This window comes from Callorhinchus milii, unplaced genomic scaffold (assembly GCF_018977255.1).
Source record: "Callorhinchus milii isolate IMCB2004 unplaced genomic scaffold, IMCB_Cmil_1.0 Scaffold22, whole genome shotgun sequence".
In the NCBI taxonomy this organism is placed as follows: Eukaryota; Metazoa; Chordata; class Chondrichthyes; order Chimaeriformes; family Callorhinchidae; genus Callorhinchus; species Callorhinchus milii.
Genome location: NW_024704763.1, coordinates 5,508,582 through 5,529,629, shown reverse-complemented (window position 1 = coordinate 5,529,629; position 21,048 = coordinate 5,508,582). Strand labels below are relative to the sequence as shown.

Sequence of the window (21,048 nt, the reverse complement as noted above, 5' to 3'; positions counted from 1 at the left end):
ATCACCGTTCAGGGAGGATGGGGGGATCGGGGATTGAGATAGCGAGTACTCGGGATGGAAGCTGTGCTGTGATGTTGACCTGCAGAGTCACATTGACGGTTGAGGATCGTTCTGTGAGTCTTGTGTTCAGAGAGTTTATTGGCACCTGTAGCTGCATGCAATAGTAAAAGCGAGTTACAGCGTCCCAAGGCAGCCAGACCGCAGCAGGCCCTGGAGCCCCCCCCCACCCCCCACCCCGGCTAACATTAAACTAGCCTTTACCCCTACTGGGCTGTGACACACACTGACAACTAGTCACAACTCACTCACCACCGGCAACACGCACATTCAGCACAGAAACACCATCATCAGAAACGCCAGAAATTCACTGCCTTATTTCCGTAAAACCAACCGTTACACGAAGCGTTGGGATTAGTTGCCAATTTGTCAATTCTATAAATACACACAAAAAAAACATAGGAATGTCTCCGTGATCCCAGTGTTGGCGATGGTCTCAGCGCTAGACCAAGAGTTACTGACGGTGATTGACTGCGAGAGAAACGTTCACATGATTAAATGCCGGACGGACATTGATCACATCAGTCACTGGAAACTCCAGGAGCTGCACACACCCTCGTTTGTGACACTCTTGTTGGCTGTGGCAAGGATTCAGCTCAAATACGTCAAGTCTTAAATATTTTTGAAGGCGATGTCTGCGTGTTCTGTGTTCCCTTGCAGTACATCGGTGTGTGTGCCTGGTGTGACGGCCGTTCCCAATTCTGGAGTCTCTCGCTCCTCTTTATTGCACCTGGTCCACTGACCGGAATCCACCATTCACTTGCCGGCCACTCCCTCCCGTTGCTCAGATCTTCCCCTCGGGCTGTTAGATGTACAGAGGGGTGTCCTGGCCAGTCAGCAGCCTGAACATGGCCGCTGGCATCGTCCGCATGTGGATCTAAGTGTTTCAGATCAGAGTCAAGTTACTGTTTGTTACACATGAGCCGCTTGAGTGTCAGCAGTCATCTAAAGCTTGATTCTTTCATTGTTGGTATTATAAAGGGTATGACCCAGAGCAACTGGTGTATGTATGTGGTTGTTCATGTCCATGTGTGTGTGTGTGTGTGTAAGGGGTGGGGTTGTTTTGTCTGTGTGTGGGGGGGCTGTTTTGTGTGTGTGTGTGGGGTGCTTCTGGTTGTGGGTGTGTAGGTGGGTACATAATTGCCACTATACTCTAATGTATTGCACATAAGGTCTGCAATGTGAGGGTTGAGAGGAAGCCCTGGTTTACTGAATGCTCACCTCACCCACAGAGTTAGACAAGGCCTGGACAATCTTTTCGTGGGCTGTAGCCACCACACTCTGGCCGTTGATCTCAATGATTCGGTGTCCAACCCTCACCCCTCCGCGCTCGGCTATTCCGCCTCTCATCAGGCTGCAGATCTGTGAGAGGAACCAGGTATCACTCTACCCTCACTCACACATTCTTACACTCAGACACACCTTCGCTGAACAACAGTCCATTCGATCTCAAAAGGGCACAGAACCTCCCCTTACCCGGTTAAGGGCATCTAATGGGGAAAAGAGCAAATCTGGCACATTCAGTCACATTGCAAAGCTCCTCTGAAAGAATCCACTCCCCAATATAATATAATCTAAGAGGAGGTGTCCCTTTGAAATTCCATCCCACAGTCACTTTGCCTCCCTCACTCCATTGCCTCCTTCAAGGCCCACCGAGACCCTCTTCTCCGACCGCCCCTTTCACCACCCTTCTACCCCCACTCTCCCTGCCCTCCACCCTTCCTGATTACCCCAGCCCCGGCTCGGCATCAAGTGCCATGCATGAGGGCCGGTATATAAATGCAAGTTGTTGTTAAGCTCAGCTGTAAACCCCCAACAATGCAGACGGGCAGTGAGTACAGCCGTTACTTACAATGCCATTCTGAACGCTGAAGCCCAACTGGTATTTGAGATCTGGCCGCTTGATCAGCACCGTGGTGACGGGCGGACAGCTGACGATATTCAGCTTCAGTTGTGTCTGGTTCCTCACACCCTGTGCAGGCGCAACACAGCACAAAAGCCTGTTATCCTGTGTTTGTGTGACGCTATACCTGTGTGCCATGTTCCTGTGCCTGTGTAATGTCTGTGTGTGTGTGTGCGCCATCCTGGGTTCAGTCATCGGAGCTACACATGTGCCATCGTAATGATAATCTTTAGTTTACAACGTCAAATTGTTTCACAGCTATTGGTCTAGTGATTGTGTGTCTGTTGTATGTACAGCGTGTAGCGACTGGATTTGCAGGCAAGCATGTCAACCAGTTTCTGCACAGCGAGAATCTCATAACAGCTATGAAGTGGATGAACAATTCATGTGGAGAATTGTTGGCCATTGTAGGTACAATAAATCCCTGGCCCTGTGATGCCCGGGTGTCGTGTTCTGTATCCGTGTGTCTGCGTGGCAGCCGATTGTACCAGGGACGGTACCTTGATTATTCCTTGGCAGGTGGCAAGGGGCAGGCCAACCAGGCTGGTACCATTGATGGACATGATCTGGTCACCGATGCTGAGTTTGCCGGAGCGAGCGGCCGGCCCAACGTTCATCATGTTAGCGAGGATGACGGTGGGGAGGATGGAGCCCCACCCTGACTCCACAATCACCACCCCCAGCATCTCCCCCTTCTGCTTCTCTATTTGTAGCTGCAGCAGGTACGGAACAGAGAGAGAGAGAGAGTAGCAGCTGTCAGTACATGCACATCCTTCACAGCCCATCTCTGACACTAGGGGATGTGGAGGCTGCAGGAGAAGGCAGATGCATTACTGCGTGGGCGGAGGACTGCGATGCTGCAGTACAGAGCTGCACTGTACCACTTAGCTGAGGAGAGGGCAGGAGGACAGCACCTCACACTCACCTCTCGCTGTGACTTTGCTGTTTTATTGGGGCTGATCGGAATCCAAGGAAAGATTCTCTCAGTGCACTGTGACCTGGGTAAGAAAATCTCACCCACACATTGCTGGTGGGGGGCAGTGGGGGGTGGGGGGGGTGGGGGAAGAGAATGGGCTGCACCAACATGGGAATCCAGTTCTCTGTAACATCTAGACACAAGTGAATGAACCTCTGTACCTAACCAGTGCTGCCCCTGACCTGGGGGTGTGGAGGGAGCTTTACGCTGTGTGTGTAAGTAACCTGTGTAGCCAGCGCTAGCATAATAGCACTAGCACTAGCCAGCCCCACCTCTTTGCAGTTCTCGGAGTTGGAGAAATGAACGAGGTCATCGTTATACATCTCCTGGGTGTTGATGATGTCGCTGTATTCCTTCTGACTCAGATCCTCGGGATTGATCCCGTTCGCTCTCAGGAACTCTTGATACGCAACGCTGAACGCCTGCCCGATGGATTGAGCAATCAACTGAGCCTGTCAGGTCAAAAGAGAACTGGGGTCAATGGGGAGGGTTGTGTGGGACTGTGTAGAAGGAGTTTTACTTTGTATCTAACATACACTGCATCTGACCTGGGAGTTCTGGATAGGGCAATGTAGTAATAACAGAAAAAAAAGCAGCGAACTGCACAGTTTTAACAACGATAATCCTTGCATTTCATATAGCGCCTTATCACGTCATTGACAGGTCTCAAAGCACTTCACAGAATATATTGTAAAGTGGAGTGATTGTACATTTTGTGGGTGAAATACATAGTCAATCCACAGTGTAGAGATTCTCTGCTTTTGGCCTTTGTGCTGACATGTGGAATGGGTTTACGGTGAGATATCCTCCACTCACATCTTCTGACTCGAAGACATGACATATCATCTTGTATTGCTTCTTGCCCTCCGTCGCGCCTGGCGTGGTCTCAATGCAGTCCTGAGAGGCTGAGCGAGGCATGCGCCGACGTGCCATCAGCACCACAATGTTACCGATGTCGGCGATGTAGGAGATGGTGCGAAGTGCGTGGTCCATCATCGGCTCCTGTAACACACGTGAGGAACGGTGAGAATCGGGGTCAGCGGCTCCCGGGACACAAGACCGGTTCAACACAACAATAATAATAATCCTTGCAATCCATAGCGTCTTATCGCGTTGTTGAAACGTCTCAAAGCGCTTCACAGGTGAGAGTGTAAAGTGGAGTGACTGTATGTTTTGTGGGAGAAAAGCAGCAGCCAGTTGCGCACAGCAATGTTCCACAAACAGCCGTGGAGTAAAGTGACCAATTTTAACTGGGGGATTGTTGGCCAGGACACCAGGAGAAACTTCCTTCTCTTTTCGAATAGCGTCACGGGATCTTTAGCGCCCACCTGATCAGGCAGACAGGATCCTGGTTTAACGTCTCAGCCGAAGGACGAACATAAACCCATGATAACACTTCAACCGGAATGTGTCTTGTTACCCAAGAATGCAAACCCTCTTATCCGAGGAGTGACTGAGAAAGTTCAGAGTGTGGGACATTGGGGAGGGCGGAGTTGAGTGTGACGGTGCCTGGTCAGTATAGCTAAGACGTTCATTCTTAGAATGATAAGAGATTGACAGAACAGAAATAGGCCTTTCATGCCACTGCTCATGTTCTGAAAGAGCTGACCATTCAGTCTCAACCTCCTGCGTTCCCCCTCACTCCTTTATGTTTCTCTTAAAACAAGGTGGTACCAGCTTCTGCGGTTACACTGTGTTACCTGGGAGTCAGCGTTCAGCATTTTAATCCTCTGTGTGGAAATGAAGAGATCCACCTCAGTCATCGGCTGCAAGGCTCCTTCGGAGGCCTAAACATAGGACATCACATTGAACTAACAGACACACACAGTCCCTGAACCATGTGGAAATAAAGTCTCTCAGCAGTGGGCTTCCCCTGGCACTGGTCAAGAGGTGAACTCATTCCCAGCCATGGGAGTACATTGCTTCATCATAGTGCCAGAGCAGGAGAGAGCTCGGAGCTGAGGCAGACCCCACACTCTGGGGTCCACAAGCCTCGGCTTCGGCCAAGCTGTGCCTAATAGCAGGATGCAACCCTCCAGGGAGAGGGTGCGCATTCCATTCCAGGTAAAAACAATCTATCTCATGGGCTTTCCAGAGATGCGTAGATGGGATGCATGGAACTCTCAGTTCCGTTTGGGATAATCTTAAGCACGGTGATGGGTTTCCACGTGTGTCAAAGCTGACAAAAAAAAAGCCAGGTTCAGTGCTGCTTTCTTTCGGTTAGTGTATCGCCAGGGAGGCAGTGAGGAAGCTGCTGTACGCCAACCACACAACAACCTGGAATTACATTACATTACACTGGAAAGTGAGGCAGATTCAATCCCGTCTGTGACACATCCTCACTGGTTCCTCTCTCAATCACTAATCACACCAAAGAGCCTAGTGACAAACTCCCGGTTGTAATAACAGGCAGGTAAAAGCCCCAGCAACTCTGTTCTGATCCCAACGCCCTCACGATCACTCCTCATTGGGGAGGTACCGGCTGCTCTACAATCAGTATCCAATTGTGAGTGAGCCTTTGCTTCATTTACATGATGATCAAATGGTTCTGAATGCTCGTGCAGCTCGTCTCTGACTCGGCTGCTGAGGCTCATAAGGAACGCTAGGCGGCGCTGCTTGTTAATGAAACAACCGTCCGCAGCAGCAATCAGTTTACAATCACAGCAGCACACACTACAGTCAGCACGAGGTGGCAGCACTCATGCGGTCAAGGCATGGCACCAAGAAACCGACATCCACTGGGGAGCAGCACACAGACTGTTTGGACAGAACACTGTAGAAAAACACCATAAGCAAATCACTGGGGAACAGTGCACAGAATGGATAGAAATAGACACAACACAGAGACAAGACACGCGCACACACACACACACACCAATGGGGGGGGGGGGAGTCACCACACACACACACACATACACACACACACACAGCAAAGGGACGGCAGTGCACAGACAAAAGCAGGTCTCAAGTACCAACCGCTTTCTTCTTGGTTTTCGCTGCCTTTTGCAGCCGCTGAGAACAAAGCAGAGAGTAGACTTTGGTCAGTGAAGGACTGAAATATCAGAACTCACAATCCGTGAAAGTAGCATCAACCTCAACCCCACCGCCAATAGCAACCAGAGTGTCAGCCCTATCCCAGCCCCGCACACCCTTGTCCCTCGCCCCAACCTCTCTTACCTTGATGCGACTCACTGCCTCCTGTGCCTGCACCATGCGGATATTTTTGGATGGGTTACGTTCAGACAGCAGCTGGGTGGAGCCCAGATAGTTGGCAGCAAAGATGATACCGTCAATCAGATCCTCTGGTTCACAAGGCCCTGGAACTGAACCCAACATCATCACTACCTGCCCCCAGCACCCATCCCCCCCAGCACTCCAGCACCCATCCCCCCAGCACTCCAGCACCTATTCCCCCAACCGTTCCCCGGCACCCATCCCCCCTCCCAGTGCTCCTCCCTTAGAGCAGCGTTTGAAAAATGAGAAGAATAAAGGATATTGGAAGTGTGCAAGAGAGTGGAATTAGATCAGGTGGTTCACATAGAGAAAAAGACCAGTGCAGACATCATATTTCTGTGTTGTAACATTCTATAATAACACAGACTATACAGTGTGTACATTACAATACCACACATTATTTCCAGCCGACATGAAAGGCGCTGTTACACATGTAATTTGTTGTTATATAACACACTAACACAGGCTATGATAAAATGTATATAACACAGTACTAACACAGGCTGTCCAGTGTATATAATACAGCACTAACACAGGCTGCTTGCTGTGCAGTGTATATCACTCAGCACTAACAGGCTGTACAGTGTATATAACACAGCACTAACACAGGCTGCTTGGTGTACAGCGTATATAACACAGCACTAACACAGGCTGCTTGCTGTACAGCGTATATAACACAGCACTAACACAGGCTGTACAGTGTATATAACACAGCACTAACACAGGCTGTGCAGTGTATATAACACAGCACTAACACAGGCTGTACAGTGTATATAACACAGCACTAACACAGGCTGTACAGTGTATATAACACAGCACTAACACAGGCTGCTTGCTACACAGTGTTTATAACAGCTCTAGATGGGATATAGAAATGAACTTACACTTACCATCCACAAAGTTGGGGAAAGAGGCTGGTTTCTTTGTTTGCTAGAAAAAAGACAAATCATCAGTCTTCTCACATTCACAATCATCTGGTGTGGCCACGCAGCACTGTTCTGCCTCTAGCACAATGTCAGCAGAGAATGGCTGAGGTCATGAGCTGAGGGCAGGTCGGCCTCGGAAGCTCACTCTCCTCGACTAAACCTTCAGCCCTTACAGAGGAATATTCAGGTAAACCTTTCATGTTTCTCCTCCTTTGGTACAGTATTTCCAGAATAGCAACTGTAAGTGGGCAGGATCAAGGCATCGTGGTACCATCCCATCCCAATGCATTGTCTACAGTACACCAATATTCTGTGGTGAAACACTAATAGACCAATATTCTGTGGTAATGCACTATTGCCGCACGATCTAAAATCACAGTGAGGTTTACCTCCAGCACGTTATTATTCTCCACGGGTGCATTCAGGTCTGATCGCTGCTGTTTCCTCGGCTGCTCCGTGTTATACGGCACCTGTCACAAGACCAAAAGGGGGTCAACAGGAATTTTGGCTTTGCAATCGCATCTGTGTAAATCCCTGCCCCTGAGCAGCCTGTACCTCCATGGCGGTGGGTGAATATCCTTTGGGGGGGGGGAAATCAGTAAAACTCACTTAAAGAGTCATCCCCTATAAAACAGGGGAACATTGGCTTGGAGGGGGTGAGCCAGCCAGAGCCTATGCGTACGCCACTCTGTGACCACCCCCCGCCCTCCCCCCGCCCCACCGTAAACCGCACCAACACCCTGTGGTGTGATACTGATGCTCATTCATCCCCATCCGCTCGATCACCCTCTTGAGCCTGTGACTCTCTCCTGGTTGCCACGGGTTGAAGCTTGTCACCACGGCAACACATCTTTCTCGTTCCATCCACTTCAAAGATGTTCCATTTAATGAAGATTCGATTTGCAAAGTGGCATAAAATTACGAGACACGGAAATCATGTGTCGAACAGAGTAATTACACAGAGTGCATCAGGAGAGTTCAGCGGCGGAGCAGACGGGAGTCTGTAAATTCATAAATTTTTAGACTGCAAAAAATTGCAAGCCAAGACTATTGGAAAATTCCAGCAACTGAAGCTTAAAATGCAGCTCCTGGAATAATAATAATAACCTTTGCATTTATATAGAGCCTTATCATGTCATCGAGACGTCTTAAAGCTCTTCACAGAATATACTGCAAAGTGAAATTACTGTATTTTGCGGACGAAGCTTAGCAGCCAATTGCGCACAGCAGTGTCCCACAAACAGTCATGGATTGAGTGACCTAATTTTTATGGGCATATTTGTGGGAATTTACTGTGTGCAAACCGGCTGCCTCATTTTTCTACAAATTCAGTCACTACATTTTACAGAAATCTCTGTGGATTTGCAATGAGACATTGCAATGTGAAAAAGGTACTGCATCAAATGAAAGAATTATTATTACAAGTCCGTAAATTTCTGCCACCTTTATCTTCAACCCCATAGAGAAGGGAGTTTTATCCGGGTGCCCCGGGCCAACAACTCCAGATTAGATTGATCGTTCACTTCATAGCTGTTTGTCGGACACTGCTGTGAAAAATTGCTGCCACATTCGCCTACAAATAGACCCACATTAAATGCTATTGAAGTGCTTTGAGATGTCCTCCTGACATGAAATGTGCGATAAATCAAATGTAAGGATTAATAGTATAATTATTAATCCCAGCATTCTTTGTGACTCTCACACTTTCTTAAGTGTGTTACTAAAGCTTATACACTAAATGTTTAATTACTCAGAGATCCACAGACCGCCCTGGTCTCTGTGGAACTTTAATTTTGAGTAAATATATTAAAGATATTAAAATCAATATAACGTTAATGAATCATTGCTCAGTAAGACAAACATTTGACTCTTGGCTGATCTGTTTACTTGCTGAATATACAAAGCTATTACTGGTCCCAGCACTCTCCTTCCAGCTAAGGAGACTGATGGCCGATCATATTGAGGAGTGTAATATAATGAAGGGAATTGACTAATGTGAGCCAGGACAGCAGTCAGTGCCATAACTGGTCTCAGTGCCTGAGTCGGGGTGGGGGGGAAGAATAAATATAAATAATCCTTGCATTTTCATATAGTGCCTTATTATGTCGTTGAGACATCTTAAAGCGTTTCACAGGATATACTGTAAAGTGAATTGACATAAGTGTCCCACAAACAGTCATGGAGTGTCGACCAGGACACTGGGAGAGAGAAACTAACTACCTTCTCTTTTCGGATAGCGCCACGGGATCGTTAACCATCTGAACAAGCAGACAGGACCTCGGTTTAACGTCTCATCTGAAGGACGATTTCTCTGACAATGCAACACAACCCCAGTGCTGCATTGGAGTGCCAGCTTAGACTCAACCACAATTCCTGCTTTTGGTCCCATCCACACCTGACATAAAATGAAGGATATTAGATCTTATGGAGAAAAAGCAGGGAATTAGGATACATGGCTTTGTTGGAAGAGCAAACAACGACAGCAATATAGTGGGTTGAAAGGCCGTCTTCACAAATTTCTAGGCCCCTATCCCATCAACACTCACTGTCCGAGTTCACGCATAAACAGAGGCAGATTGAGGCAGATTGGGTTGTTTACCTTGCCGTGGTTCCACTGCCTCCTGACGTCAGCCCTCACACCTGTGCTCTCACTCCATGTGGCCTCTCCGCTTTTCCCGTTTCCCAGTGCCATGTGCCCGGCTTCTCCTGAGATGTGATGTGTGCCGGAATCTCCATTGGGAACGCGCTGGGTGCAGTCCGAGGGCAGGCTCCTGCCACCAGCCTCCTCGGGACTCTGCTGGCTCAGACTGGTCAGGCTGCTGATACTCATACTCATCTGTATCTCACTCACTATCTGATCAATGTCCTCTTCCTGATCCTCCACCTCCAGCTCTACTTCAGGCTCCACCTTCACATTGGGTTCCATCTCTGCATCCGGTTCCACCTCCACATGTGGTCCCACCTCCACATCCAGTTCCACCTTAACATCTGGTCCCACCTCTGCATCTGGTTCTGCCTCCCTATTGGGTTCCACCTTTACATCTGGTTCCATCTCTGCATCAGGTTCCGCCTCCAAATCCGGTTCTTCCTCCACATCTGGTTCCACCTCCGCCTCCTGGGCTGTGGACACTGGGCACTCAGCGAGCCCTGCTGTGCGACTGACCTGACAATTCCGTTCGGTGCTGCATGTCTCGTTATCGCCGCTTTGCGTTGGCTCAGTGCTCGAGTTACTGAGCTCAAGATCCGTCTGATCCTCATCACAGAGACACTGTGTGCTCCCTCCACCAGTCACAGCACCGAGTCTGTTAGATTCATCCCAGGACTCTTCCGTGGCCTCCTGACAATGATCAGTCTGCATTGAGTGGAGCGCCCCATGTCCATAGCCCCCTCCTGCACACTCGATGTCTTCTAAATAACTGTCCTCTTCTGGACAGTACCTTATGTAATAGGTCACACCTTCCTCTTCCTCGGGCAGACCTTCGTCGTAGTCTTCCTCCTCAGACGTGCTGTTCACATAGTCAGAGCTGGAGTCTCCGTCCCCGGGAAGGTCAGGTCTGTCCTGTTCCAGGGCAACTGGATTTGCCTCCCTGCTGAGGAGTGGAACTTCTTTCTGCTGTCCCTGCGCTGACGCCCGGGGATCCTCCTGTTCTGGTTCCTGTCTGTCGGAGGGAGGTAGCGAGGCCTCATGCCCCAGTGCCGAGCTCGCCATAGTCTGCACCTTCCTGCTCACTCGCCAGCACTCACTCCGTGCTCACATTCCAGGCACCTCTCTGTAACAGTACACAATTCGAAGCAGGGTTTAAACAAGCTCAATGCAAGATCATAGCCGAGCCCAAAGCTAGGTCGTTGCAAAGCCGCATATTAATCCCACTCCCCTTCACCTGTGCCCACACCTACAGTGACTGACTGAACCTGAAGTCTAGTGGTTAAAGCGCTCGTCTTGCAAGTGAGAGGACCTGGGTTCGATTCCTGGGTGGGGCAAAACTTCTGGCAAGTTTCCTTACTCCACACGCCTCTGTTTACTTAGCAGTAAGTAGGAACTCGGTTCTTAGTTAATTGGCAGATTACTTTCCGGGGTAATAATCCCTCAAAAAAAATTTGGTCACTCAATCCATGATTACTGCACACAATTGGCATTCTGCTCACAAAATACACAGTCAATCCACTGTACAATATATTCTGTGAAGCGCTTTGAGAAGTCTTAACGACGCAATAAGGCTCTACATTAAGGATTATCATTATAACCGATATTCCTAGTGACTGACTAAACCCTTAAAAAACAAAGGGAAACTACCCACAGCAAAAGGTATTTACTCACAAGGAAGAGTGTTTGACCACAGTGAAGGGTCAAACAACCAAACACATTGACAAGTGAAGGGCAGTTACTCACAATGCAGGGCAATTGCTCACAATGAAGGGCAGTTACTCACAATGATAATAGTAATACTTGCATTTGATATGGCGTTGGGAGGATGTTGCAAAGTGCTTCGCAGGATTTACTGTGAAGTACATTTTTTTAAATAAAAAATAAATAATAATTCGGTCACTCAATCCACGACTGTTTGTGGAACACTGCTGTGGGCAATTGACTGCTGCATTTCACCCACAGAATATACAATTCACTTCACAGTATATTCTGTGAAGTGCTTTGAGATGTCTCAACAGCAATGATAAAGCACTATATCAAATGCAAGGATTATTATTATTTAGAGCTGTGCAGTGACAGCCATGAAGTAAATGCCTGACTTTATCTGGATGCTAGAAAACTAGGAGAAACTCCCTTCTCTTTTCAAATAGTGGGATCTTTAACGTCCACCTTACAGACAGAAAGGTCTTCAAGGGAATTTCAGGCTTGAGGAGTCCAAAGGCAAAGTAACCTGAACCTGATCACTCTCATGCTACAATGTGTGTCCATTCACTTCACCACCAACCGCACAACCGGGCAAAATCAGGGCTTTTCCTTAACACATTTCTTGTTTTAATTAACAAAGGAACATAGGTTAAGGTATATCGCAATTGTTTCCCCCAACGTCAACATTTCAGTCTCAATCTCAACAATTGGCGATGCATTAACAACAACAACAACAAATTATATTTGTAAAGCGCCTTTCACGCTGGGAGGACGTCCCAGGCATTTACCAATGACACACCTCACCCCTCACTTCACACACTGGAATCTGTCTCCATCTTCCCTTCTCCCTCCGTGTCCCTGCCAGCCCCTGGTGCACCAGCTCACTCTCTCTTACAGGGAGCTTTCTTTTGTGCCAAGAAAACGGGCAAAGAATAAAGATTTTTTTTTAGCTGGCGGTGCATCAGTTACTAAGGGAACCTTTGCACAGATCTGCATTACTGTGTGAGCAATCCAGAGCTGTGCCTATCAGCCAGCCCTCATTTCAATTCCCGGTTTAACCTCTCCAATTATCAGTACAATGGGGTGAGCGGTGTGTGTCTCCGCTCTCGGCACCTGAACACAATGCCACAGTGTCTGGGAGCAATGCGATGCGCTTTTCTGAGATTTGCGACGAGGGGGAACCTATTTCAACGCTAAAAAGGATGAGCGGTCCACACAATTACCGTGTGTTCAGGGTCCGGTCAACCCTCCCGTCTGCCTCCACAGCAACCAGGTGCCAACGACGTGCTGAGGCACTATATCAAATGCAAGGATTATTATTATTATAAATTCAAGAGCATCCTCCGCGCTGGTACCACAGCCCTGCCACTCGCGAGATGAAATGGCGTGTTTGCTCTCTTTCTCTCTCTCTCTCTCTCTAGCTGCTGCAGGAGCGGTGGAGCAGACATGCTTACTGACAACCAACGCAGGCAGACACCACTGCTCGGCCCAACAGCAGCCCTGATTAATAATTCATGCTTTATCTCTCTCTCGCTCTCTCACACACACACACACACACACAGGCAGCTGCAGCTATTTACTGTGGGAGCCACTGAATGGAGGTTTTGAACAATTGGAGACTGCAGAGATTGCATCGCGTCGGAGAGCGGTCATGGAAACCACTGGGCCAACTGACTAACTCGCTAACCGGAATTCGTTCAGTCGCTGCCCGATACATGAAGACATTTACAGACTGCGTTTGTGTGTTAGACACACGGAGCAGCGATACAGTATAGACAAGTGATGGTGCCAATGGCTGGCGATCACCAGTGGGATATCAGCGTCCCACATCCACACAGGGATGTCTGTCTGTCTCTATCTCTCTCTGAATGTCAGTCTGTGTCAGTCTCTGTGTCTCCCCCACCTCCCCCATCGCGGTCAGTCTTCCCCCTCTCAATCTATGTGTCTGTTTTGTTTTTTTTGGGGGGGAGAAGTGCAAGGCCCTCCGTCCTGCCAAATAACAAATCGCTTCCTCCTTACAAACAACCCTCCAAGCACTGAGTGCAAATCCTCACCTTTACGCACTCTTATGAATCACTGACAATAAATTTTAAGCAGTCACCAGCCAGCCTGTGATTCCCCTCAATAATCTCCACACGGGAAGGCGTAAAGGGGGACAAATTATAAAAAATACAACAGCTTTTCAAAGCACCTCACAAACACTCAGTATCTCTGAGGTGTAGTGACTGTGACAAAGGCAGCTTCTCGCTGGCAACATTCTGTTCATAGTAAACAGATAAAATGTAATTAATATGATTTTCGTTTGTTTTGGGACCAGATCAGCAATATCGTTCTACATGTACTTTCCTCTCTCCCGATCTCCTATATCCCCCTTTCCCAGTCCCTTACACTGACCCTTGAGGTGGGGGCACTACAGACTGAGCCTGACTGACATACCCGACTGACGTATCACTCGTTTCAATCCACGATTGTTTGCGGGACACTGCTGTGCGCAAATGACTGCCGCATTTCACCCACAAAATGCACAGTCAATTCACTTTGCAGTATATTCTGTGAAGCACTTTGAGAAGTCTCGAAGACATGATAAGGCGCTATGTCAAACGCAAGGTTATTAATAATAATAATAGAATAATAATCCTTGCATTTGATATAGCGCTTTTCACGTCGAGAGGACGTCCCAAAGCGCTTCACAGAACACACTGTAAAGTCAATTGACTGTATATTTGTGGGCGAACGCGGCAGCCAATTGCGCACAGCAATGTCCCACAAACAGTCGTAGATTGAAAATGACCAATTTATTATTGTTTTTGGTTTTGGAGGGATTATTATTAGGCGTGTGGAGTAAGGAAACTTGCCCAAGGTTTCACCCTGCCATAATATTATTTACTTGCCACAAAGGCGTCCTGAGGCTAAACATACTCCATCACCACCTTGGAACGCGAGGGACCTGAGGAATTTCACGTCTGAATTGGATCCAACATCCATGGGCTGTGACTTAAATGCAGTTACTTTCCCTCTCTGTACGCTTTTGGTGTCACGGATCTGAAAGGGGAAACAGGGCTCATCTTTCCCCATCCCTAGCACAGGAACACTGAGGTGAATTTGTGACCTCGATTCCTTGCCATCACTGAGATCCACAGGCTCAGCACAGACCAGGATTGAACAGGATTGCAGCCTTTCTGACTTGGAATCCCAGAGCACTGACTCAACAACAACAACAACAAAGCATTTATATAGCGCCCTTCACGCTGGATAGCGCCCCTGCACGGTGCATGGCAGGCAGAGATACAAGTCATTCCGGCAGCCTTGTAGTTGTGATCAGCTACAGTGAAGAAACCTGCAGATCTCACGCAGCTGCTGTTTGCTATCCCGGCGCAGTAACTACAAGAGGCCAGACAGTGCTGCATGTGACACTCTCCGCGGGATTTCAGCGATGCTGAGACGGGTTTATTTCTGGTTTGACTTTGGTGGCACCTCGTAAGATCTTGTGAATTATTCACTGTAAAAGACAGCAGATTCCGAAGCTCGCCTGCCTCCCGCGCGTAGCTGTGATTTATGCAGATGTGTTTACGTGTGCGCTTACAATGCGGTGTGTGTGTGTGTGTGTGTGGTTCCATGAGTGTAAAACATCTGCTTGTGTGCACGGTGAATTGTGTGCAGGCAGAGGATTTGTGTGCGTGCATGTGGAGCGTTTGTAGATCAGTACCCTGCAGGATGTGTGTTTGTTTGTGTGTGTGTGTGAGTGTGTGTATGCGTGCAAAGGGTTTGTGTGTCTGCATAACTTGCACTTATAAAGCGCCTTCCGTGCAGGGTAGCGTCTCAGAGCGCTTAACAGTGGCAGAGCCTGACTTCGAGTCAGGGTGGGGGGTTGCGAGGTGACCCTAAGCACGGTCGAAAAGGAAGGTTTTCAAGGCAGGACTTGAAAAAGGGAATGGTGGGTTGGAGAGTGAGGAGGTTGGAGAGGTAGGCAGGTGCAGGGAGTGAAGGGATTTGAAAACGACACACAGTTTGGAGGTCTTAACATCTCACAGCTTGTGTGTGCACATACAGACGGTGTGTGTGTGTGCACACAGAGGGTTTGCATATCTGCACATTGTTATGCCTGTCATCCCACATGCAGCAATTCATGTGAATGGGCCTCGTGTCCAGCAAAGGGTGTTTTTCAAGATCTGGGACAGGTTTGATTACATCTTACACTCGCGATCCCACTCCAGGAGCTTTCCACTGCCGGGAGCTGCCTCTTCATTTCACTGCCATTTCAGGAGCTGACAACTCAGTATCCATTGCAAAAGGCATTACATTCTGGACCTCATCCAGCACATAAGGCACCTGCTTGAATGCCCTTCATCCAACCCATCACTTTCACACCATCTGTTTCTGTGTAAAGGCTGCAATAGCTCTGGGTACCACTGCACATTGTGTTCTGTCCTCCGACCTGTGCCATAACTAGAGAGGAAGGTGCAGGGAATTCATTCTGAAAACGTGAAATAGGGCAAGGAGTCATTCCACTCAGCTCCTATTAATCCTACAAGCCAAAGCCCTAACAGGTAGGGTGGTCCTAGCTGGACAAGCAGAGGGTAAGCTTGCTGGACAGCAATATCAATGGCAAGCTATGTGGTTTTAGCTGGTTAGACTCCAGCAGTACCACAAATCGCACTCTAGGGTCCTCAAGCCTCGGCTTTTACCAACCTGCGTCTAATACTTCCCAGAATTAGGTAAACAGGATCAGTCCCTCCAGGGAGAGAGTGCGCATTCCATTCCAACAATCTATCTCTGGGATTTCCATATGCGAATTGGGAAATCTTTTAATCGCATTGTGGAATGCACAGATTTCATGCTTCTTTGCCAAATACTGGCCTAAAAATTAATTTAATAAATAAAATTGGAAAGCTCTTTCTAGCAGATGGGAAATATGCCTAGAATTGAGATTTTTGTGAAGGACCAGGGAATCAGCGAAGGAGGAGAAGAGGCCTTATTAACAAGGTATAAGACAACAATTATAATAATTCTTGCATTTATAGCAGTCGAAAGGAGGGATAAAACTGAATAAAAATTCTTGCATTTGATATCTATAATGTTGAAACATCTTAAAATGTTGTAGGTGAATGCGGTCATTAATTAGCACAAGGCAACGTCCTACAAACAACCATGAAGTGAATGACCAACTTTATCTGGAAAATTGTTGGCGAGGACACCCGGAGAAACTCCCTTCTCTTTTCGATTAATGCTATGGGATCTTTACATCCACCTGAACAAAATGACTGGACCTCGTGTAACATTTCATCTGGCGATTCAGGGCTCCCCCAGCACTCCACTGGAGTGTCAGTCTGGACTGTACGAGCTCAAGGTCCCACAGTGATCAGCAGAATACACTAAGAGTATAATTATAGCTTGTTCGAAGGGAGTTTTTATGCTATGCACCTCCTGACAGTGACAATGCAGTAAAGGAACGTGTGTATGTATGTATGAGCAGATCAGAAAATGTATGTATGCCTTGTCAGAAAAAGAGCATTGAGGGGAATAAATAAAGGTTAGGGACATACAAACAGAATGCCATTTGCTGATACAAACTAATTTGTTCTGTGAGAAATAACATCACCATGCACTTGATTCATAAACGGGAAACTCCAGGGCAGAACTAGAGTGCTGCATTGTAGGAGGAATCACTCTTAATGAAATACAGTCACTGCATTCCTACTCAAAAATTCTGTGAGACGCCAAGGTTTTTCTTCCAAAAGAAAACAAACTTCCTGTCAATCATAGATCACAGGATATTTCGAAATTAATCCCCTCGTTTTCCAGGAAATATTAATCTCGCTGCCTGTTTATGAAAAGTCCGATTACTTCCAGCTGCTCTACTACAGCAGCCATCCCAGGATTCAGTAAAATCCTGCAGGATTCTCCAGGTCTAATCCCTGCTGTGTGCCACATTACCTGGTCTCAGCCAGAGCAGCAACTGCATTCACAGGAGACCACCACAATCCCACCCCCAACACACACACATACACACCACAACCCCCATCCCAACTCTCTCTCTCTCAGGGGATGAGTTGCCATGAATGATTGCCTTCTGCCATCCTCCCACCTCCCCGCCACCTCTCTAGATTCCAACCCCCAGCTCGGTTGCGAACCCTTAACTATCCAGTGTCTTGGGGGACATCCTTCCTATGTGGAAGGCACTGTATACATGTAATTTGTTGTTGTTGATCCCATTTTCTCTCTCTGCCTTGTGCTGTGTTGTTTCTAAGGTTGCTCTCTGCTTCCTCACCAAACCTGACCACTGCGTGTAGGCGGGATGCTTACAGACCTGGTCCTGCCTCATCCCAAGATGAGGTGGGGTGGGGGGATATTGAAGAGAAGGTGTCTGTGGTCACAGATCAGGGAACTCTAAGGAGGTGGAATGTGGGGGAGGAGGGCTGAGGCCAATTGTCACCCTGACTGAGATCAGAAACTCAGCACAGAGCAGAGATGGAGCTTCCCACTTTGTATGGCTCAGGGTCTGGGAGTTGATGAACCATTGATGAAGGAGTCATGTTACTAAACCCTAATTACTGAAGCCCTTTCTTTATAAACGCGAGGCTGGTAAAATCCCTGTTTTGTTTGTTTCCTGATTCCCTGCCATCCTGAATGGTTTCGAGGCAATGTTCAGGAGTAAGTGACATGCAGGCTATCTCACTGTGTGTGTGTGTGGGGGGGGGGGGGGATCACACTTCCCACAGGGAAGCACAGATGGATCCAGAGCTCAGAAAGATGCCAATCCTTTCTGTGTGGAGCCCAGAGATCCAGCTCAACCCTGTCCTCACCCATTCACAACCACTGCACCCTCCAGACAGCTCCATGGACCTTCTCAGCTCCAGATCCATTTGCTTCTCACATCTATCTTACATCTGACATCTATCTCATTTGCATTCGTTGTGTCCCTTCTCCCCTCGCCTGCATCACCATCACCCCCTTCCTTTGTCTCAATCACCTCTATGCCTCGTCTTTGCTATATATATATGTATATGCATATATATATATGTATATGCATATATATTTAATTCATTCCCCCAATCGTTTTCTGCTCTTTCGTGTGTTTGGGAGACGTCATCTGAAGGAAGGGGATGAGGAAATGGACCACAGGATCATCACATCTCCCGCATCTCGTCTCCCCTGCAGACCTGCACCAAACCAGGCAAGACAAGCTCTTTAAATGAAGCCTCCCCCCACCTCCCCCTCCCCCCTCCTTCTCAATCCTTCTGCCACTTGCATGCACTTTTTTTTTAGGGTGGGAGGGAGGGAGGGGAGTGGGGGGCAGTGTTCTGCTGCTGTCCACCTGAGCTCAGGAGCAACGCTGTGATCGGAATGCTGAGCTCTTTCACCCTTTTTCTCCCCCCACTATTGGCAAACACAAAGCAAACGATTGCCCTTCATCCAGAACGAAGCGTCTTTTTTTAAAAAAAAATATACCCCTTTTAAAATAGAGTACCACAGATGTGCAGGGGCATCGGTGCATTCCCATGCACCAAACGGCATTGCTCCATGCAATGCACCAAGGCAGCCAGTCCTGCACAGCACAGCAGTGTGTGTGTGTATATAAAAAAAAACACAGGCTGAAACGTGTGTGTGTGTGTGTGTGTGTTTTTTTAAAAAAATGCAATACCATATATCGATGCATTTTCAACCCAAGCTTTTGCAGTCAAGTCAATGGGACCATTGACACACACACACACACACTCACACACTCACTCACACACACACACACACACACACACACCCAAGAAAAAAAGCTGTGAGAATAGGTAACCAATAATAAAAAGCGTTTGATTTGCAAAGGAGTTTTTCTTTGGAATAAAACAAAAAAGCTTAAACGCTGTGCGACTTGCAGATCTGACCCAGGGGACGGATGCAATGAGCAGTGTGTGTGTGTGTGTGTGTGTGCAGGTGTGGGGCTGTGGATGCTGCTCACCTGCTCCTCGCCTCTCGCTGCTGCTCCTTTGTGTCTCTGCAAACACTGAGAGAGAGAGAGAGAGAGAGGGAGAGAGAGAGAGAACCCTGAACCTGAATAGCCAAACATCTCCACACCCCGCACACTGAATACTGCGTGCACTGAGCACCCCCCCCCCCCCCCCACCCCCTTCCCATTCTCCCCACTACCCCCACCCCACCCCACCACCGAACCCCAGACTCTGAATGCACACAAGTATGTATCATTCACCGTTAGGGGCTCCGAGGTGCTCCATCCTGCGATGTGATGACAAGTCAGTTCACATGAGACTGAATGTAGATTGTTCAGCAGAGCCCTGAGACCTGGACACATATTCATCTATTCATCAATATTTACTCATAGATCAATATTTCTTCACTTCTCTGAGGCGCCCCATCATCTTTGTTGATCAGCAAGCTGGTTTGAGACATACAGAAACCCATACAGAGTCCAAACCAGACAAGAGTTCCATATACTCATGCCTCCGCTTCAAGGAGATTTCCCTTTGTCTCGGACAGACTACACACTCTCTCCATGGAAAGGCAAATCCTGCTTACCTAATTCCAGAAAGTAATAGCCACAGTTTGGCCGGAGCCAATACCGGGGGAAACCAGAAAGTGGTGGGAGTTTAACCAGCCAAAAATTCAGAGCTTGCCGTTGTGAATATTCTGGTAAGCTTCCCACTCCTTGTCCAGCTGGGAAGAAGCACTTCAAGACATTAACCCTACATGTTAGCACTGTATTACTACAAGCCATGGTATCTGCACATAGTACCTTTCAAAATGTGGATTGGAAGGCAGGCAACGAGGGCGCAGAGGGCAGCTGCCGGATCAGGTATAGTTTTGCCATCGCTAGAAAAGAGAAAATTGAGGAATCACACTATTACTTTGAAGAATGCGATGTACAAAATGAAGATGATATGATTGTGAGATGAAGAAATCATCAGGCAGGTCAGGTGTGTGAGTATAAAATTCAATCAGAGTTCACTTGGAGAATAACCTCCCAAACAGTCATTGTGTGTTTTGATAGTGGGTGGAGGAGGAATGGGAAAAGTGCTTTAAAGCCTCAGAGATGGTGCTGACTTTTTCTAGATAACTAGAGCAGTCACTGTGATCTCTGAATTATAGATGCAATGGCTGTAAGGCACTGAGCAGCAGATATAATAATCATCTGTCTCATCACCTCCTTTTCTGTCTTCAAATCCTGCTTCAAATCCTCCATTTTGAATGCACCTATGGCAACCTCCCCTTGCCCCTCTTCCCTGCTTGGCTTCCAACCCCGTTCCTGTAAAATCCTCTGAGACATTACCCTTACGTGAAGTGTCTATAAATGCAAAGTATTGTTGTAATTCCAGCAATGGGAGTAATGACTCAGTAGCAGCCAGAATAATAAAACCAGAAACAAATCACAAACTGAGCAGCCGGAAAAATAATCACAGCAGAAGAAAGTAATAGCCCCAGCAGTGGGAGTCAAACAACAACAAGAAGATTCCATTTATAAAGCGCCTTTCACGTCGGGAGGACGTCCCAAGGCGCTGTACAGTTGGGTCAGGACCCGAGCATTGGGGGTAAATGGTCAGGGTGAGGGGAGGGGGGAGAGAGTCGAGCGAGGAGCTGAAGGCACGGTCAAAGAGAA

The 21,048-nt window shown here is 47.9% G+C and overlaps 1 protein-coding gene across 4 annotated transcripts; it reads right to left on the bottom strand.

The window, feature by feature from the left end:
- Positions 1-120: 120 nt before the first annotated feature.
- Positions 121-19,545, bottom strand: apba2b (amyloid beta (A4) precursor protein-binding, family A, member 2b). Of its 4 annotated transcripts, XM_007908897.2 has the most exons (14): positions 19,396-19,545; positions 12,671-12,742; positions 9,696-10,866; positions 7,486-7,566; positions 7,055-7,100; positions 6,114-6,259; positions 5,913-5,948; positions 4,637-4,723; positions 3,753-3,938; positions 3,209-3,388; positions 2,461-2,673; positions 1,910-2,029; positions 1,279-1,419; positions 121-934 (listed from the first exon to the last, which is right to left on the bottom strand). In XM_007908897.2, exons 3-14 carry the CDS (start codon positions 10,803-10,805, stop codon positions 863-865), a joined length of 2,418 nt encoding a protein of 805 aa, XP_007907088.2. In that variant the 5' UTR covers positions 10,806-10,866; positions 12,671-12,742; positions 19,396-19,545; the 3' UTR covers positions 121-862. The 4 variants fall into 4 exon arrangements, with proteins under 4 accessions (XP_007907088.2, XP_007907080.2, XP_007907102.2 ...); XM_007908889.2 differs by lacking the exon at positions 12,671-12,742; XM_007908911.2 differs by lacking the exon at positions 12,671-12,742 and having other exon boundaries at positions 7,061-7,100.
- Positions 19,546-21,048: the final 1,503 nt, after the last annotated feature.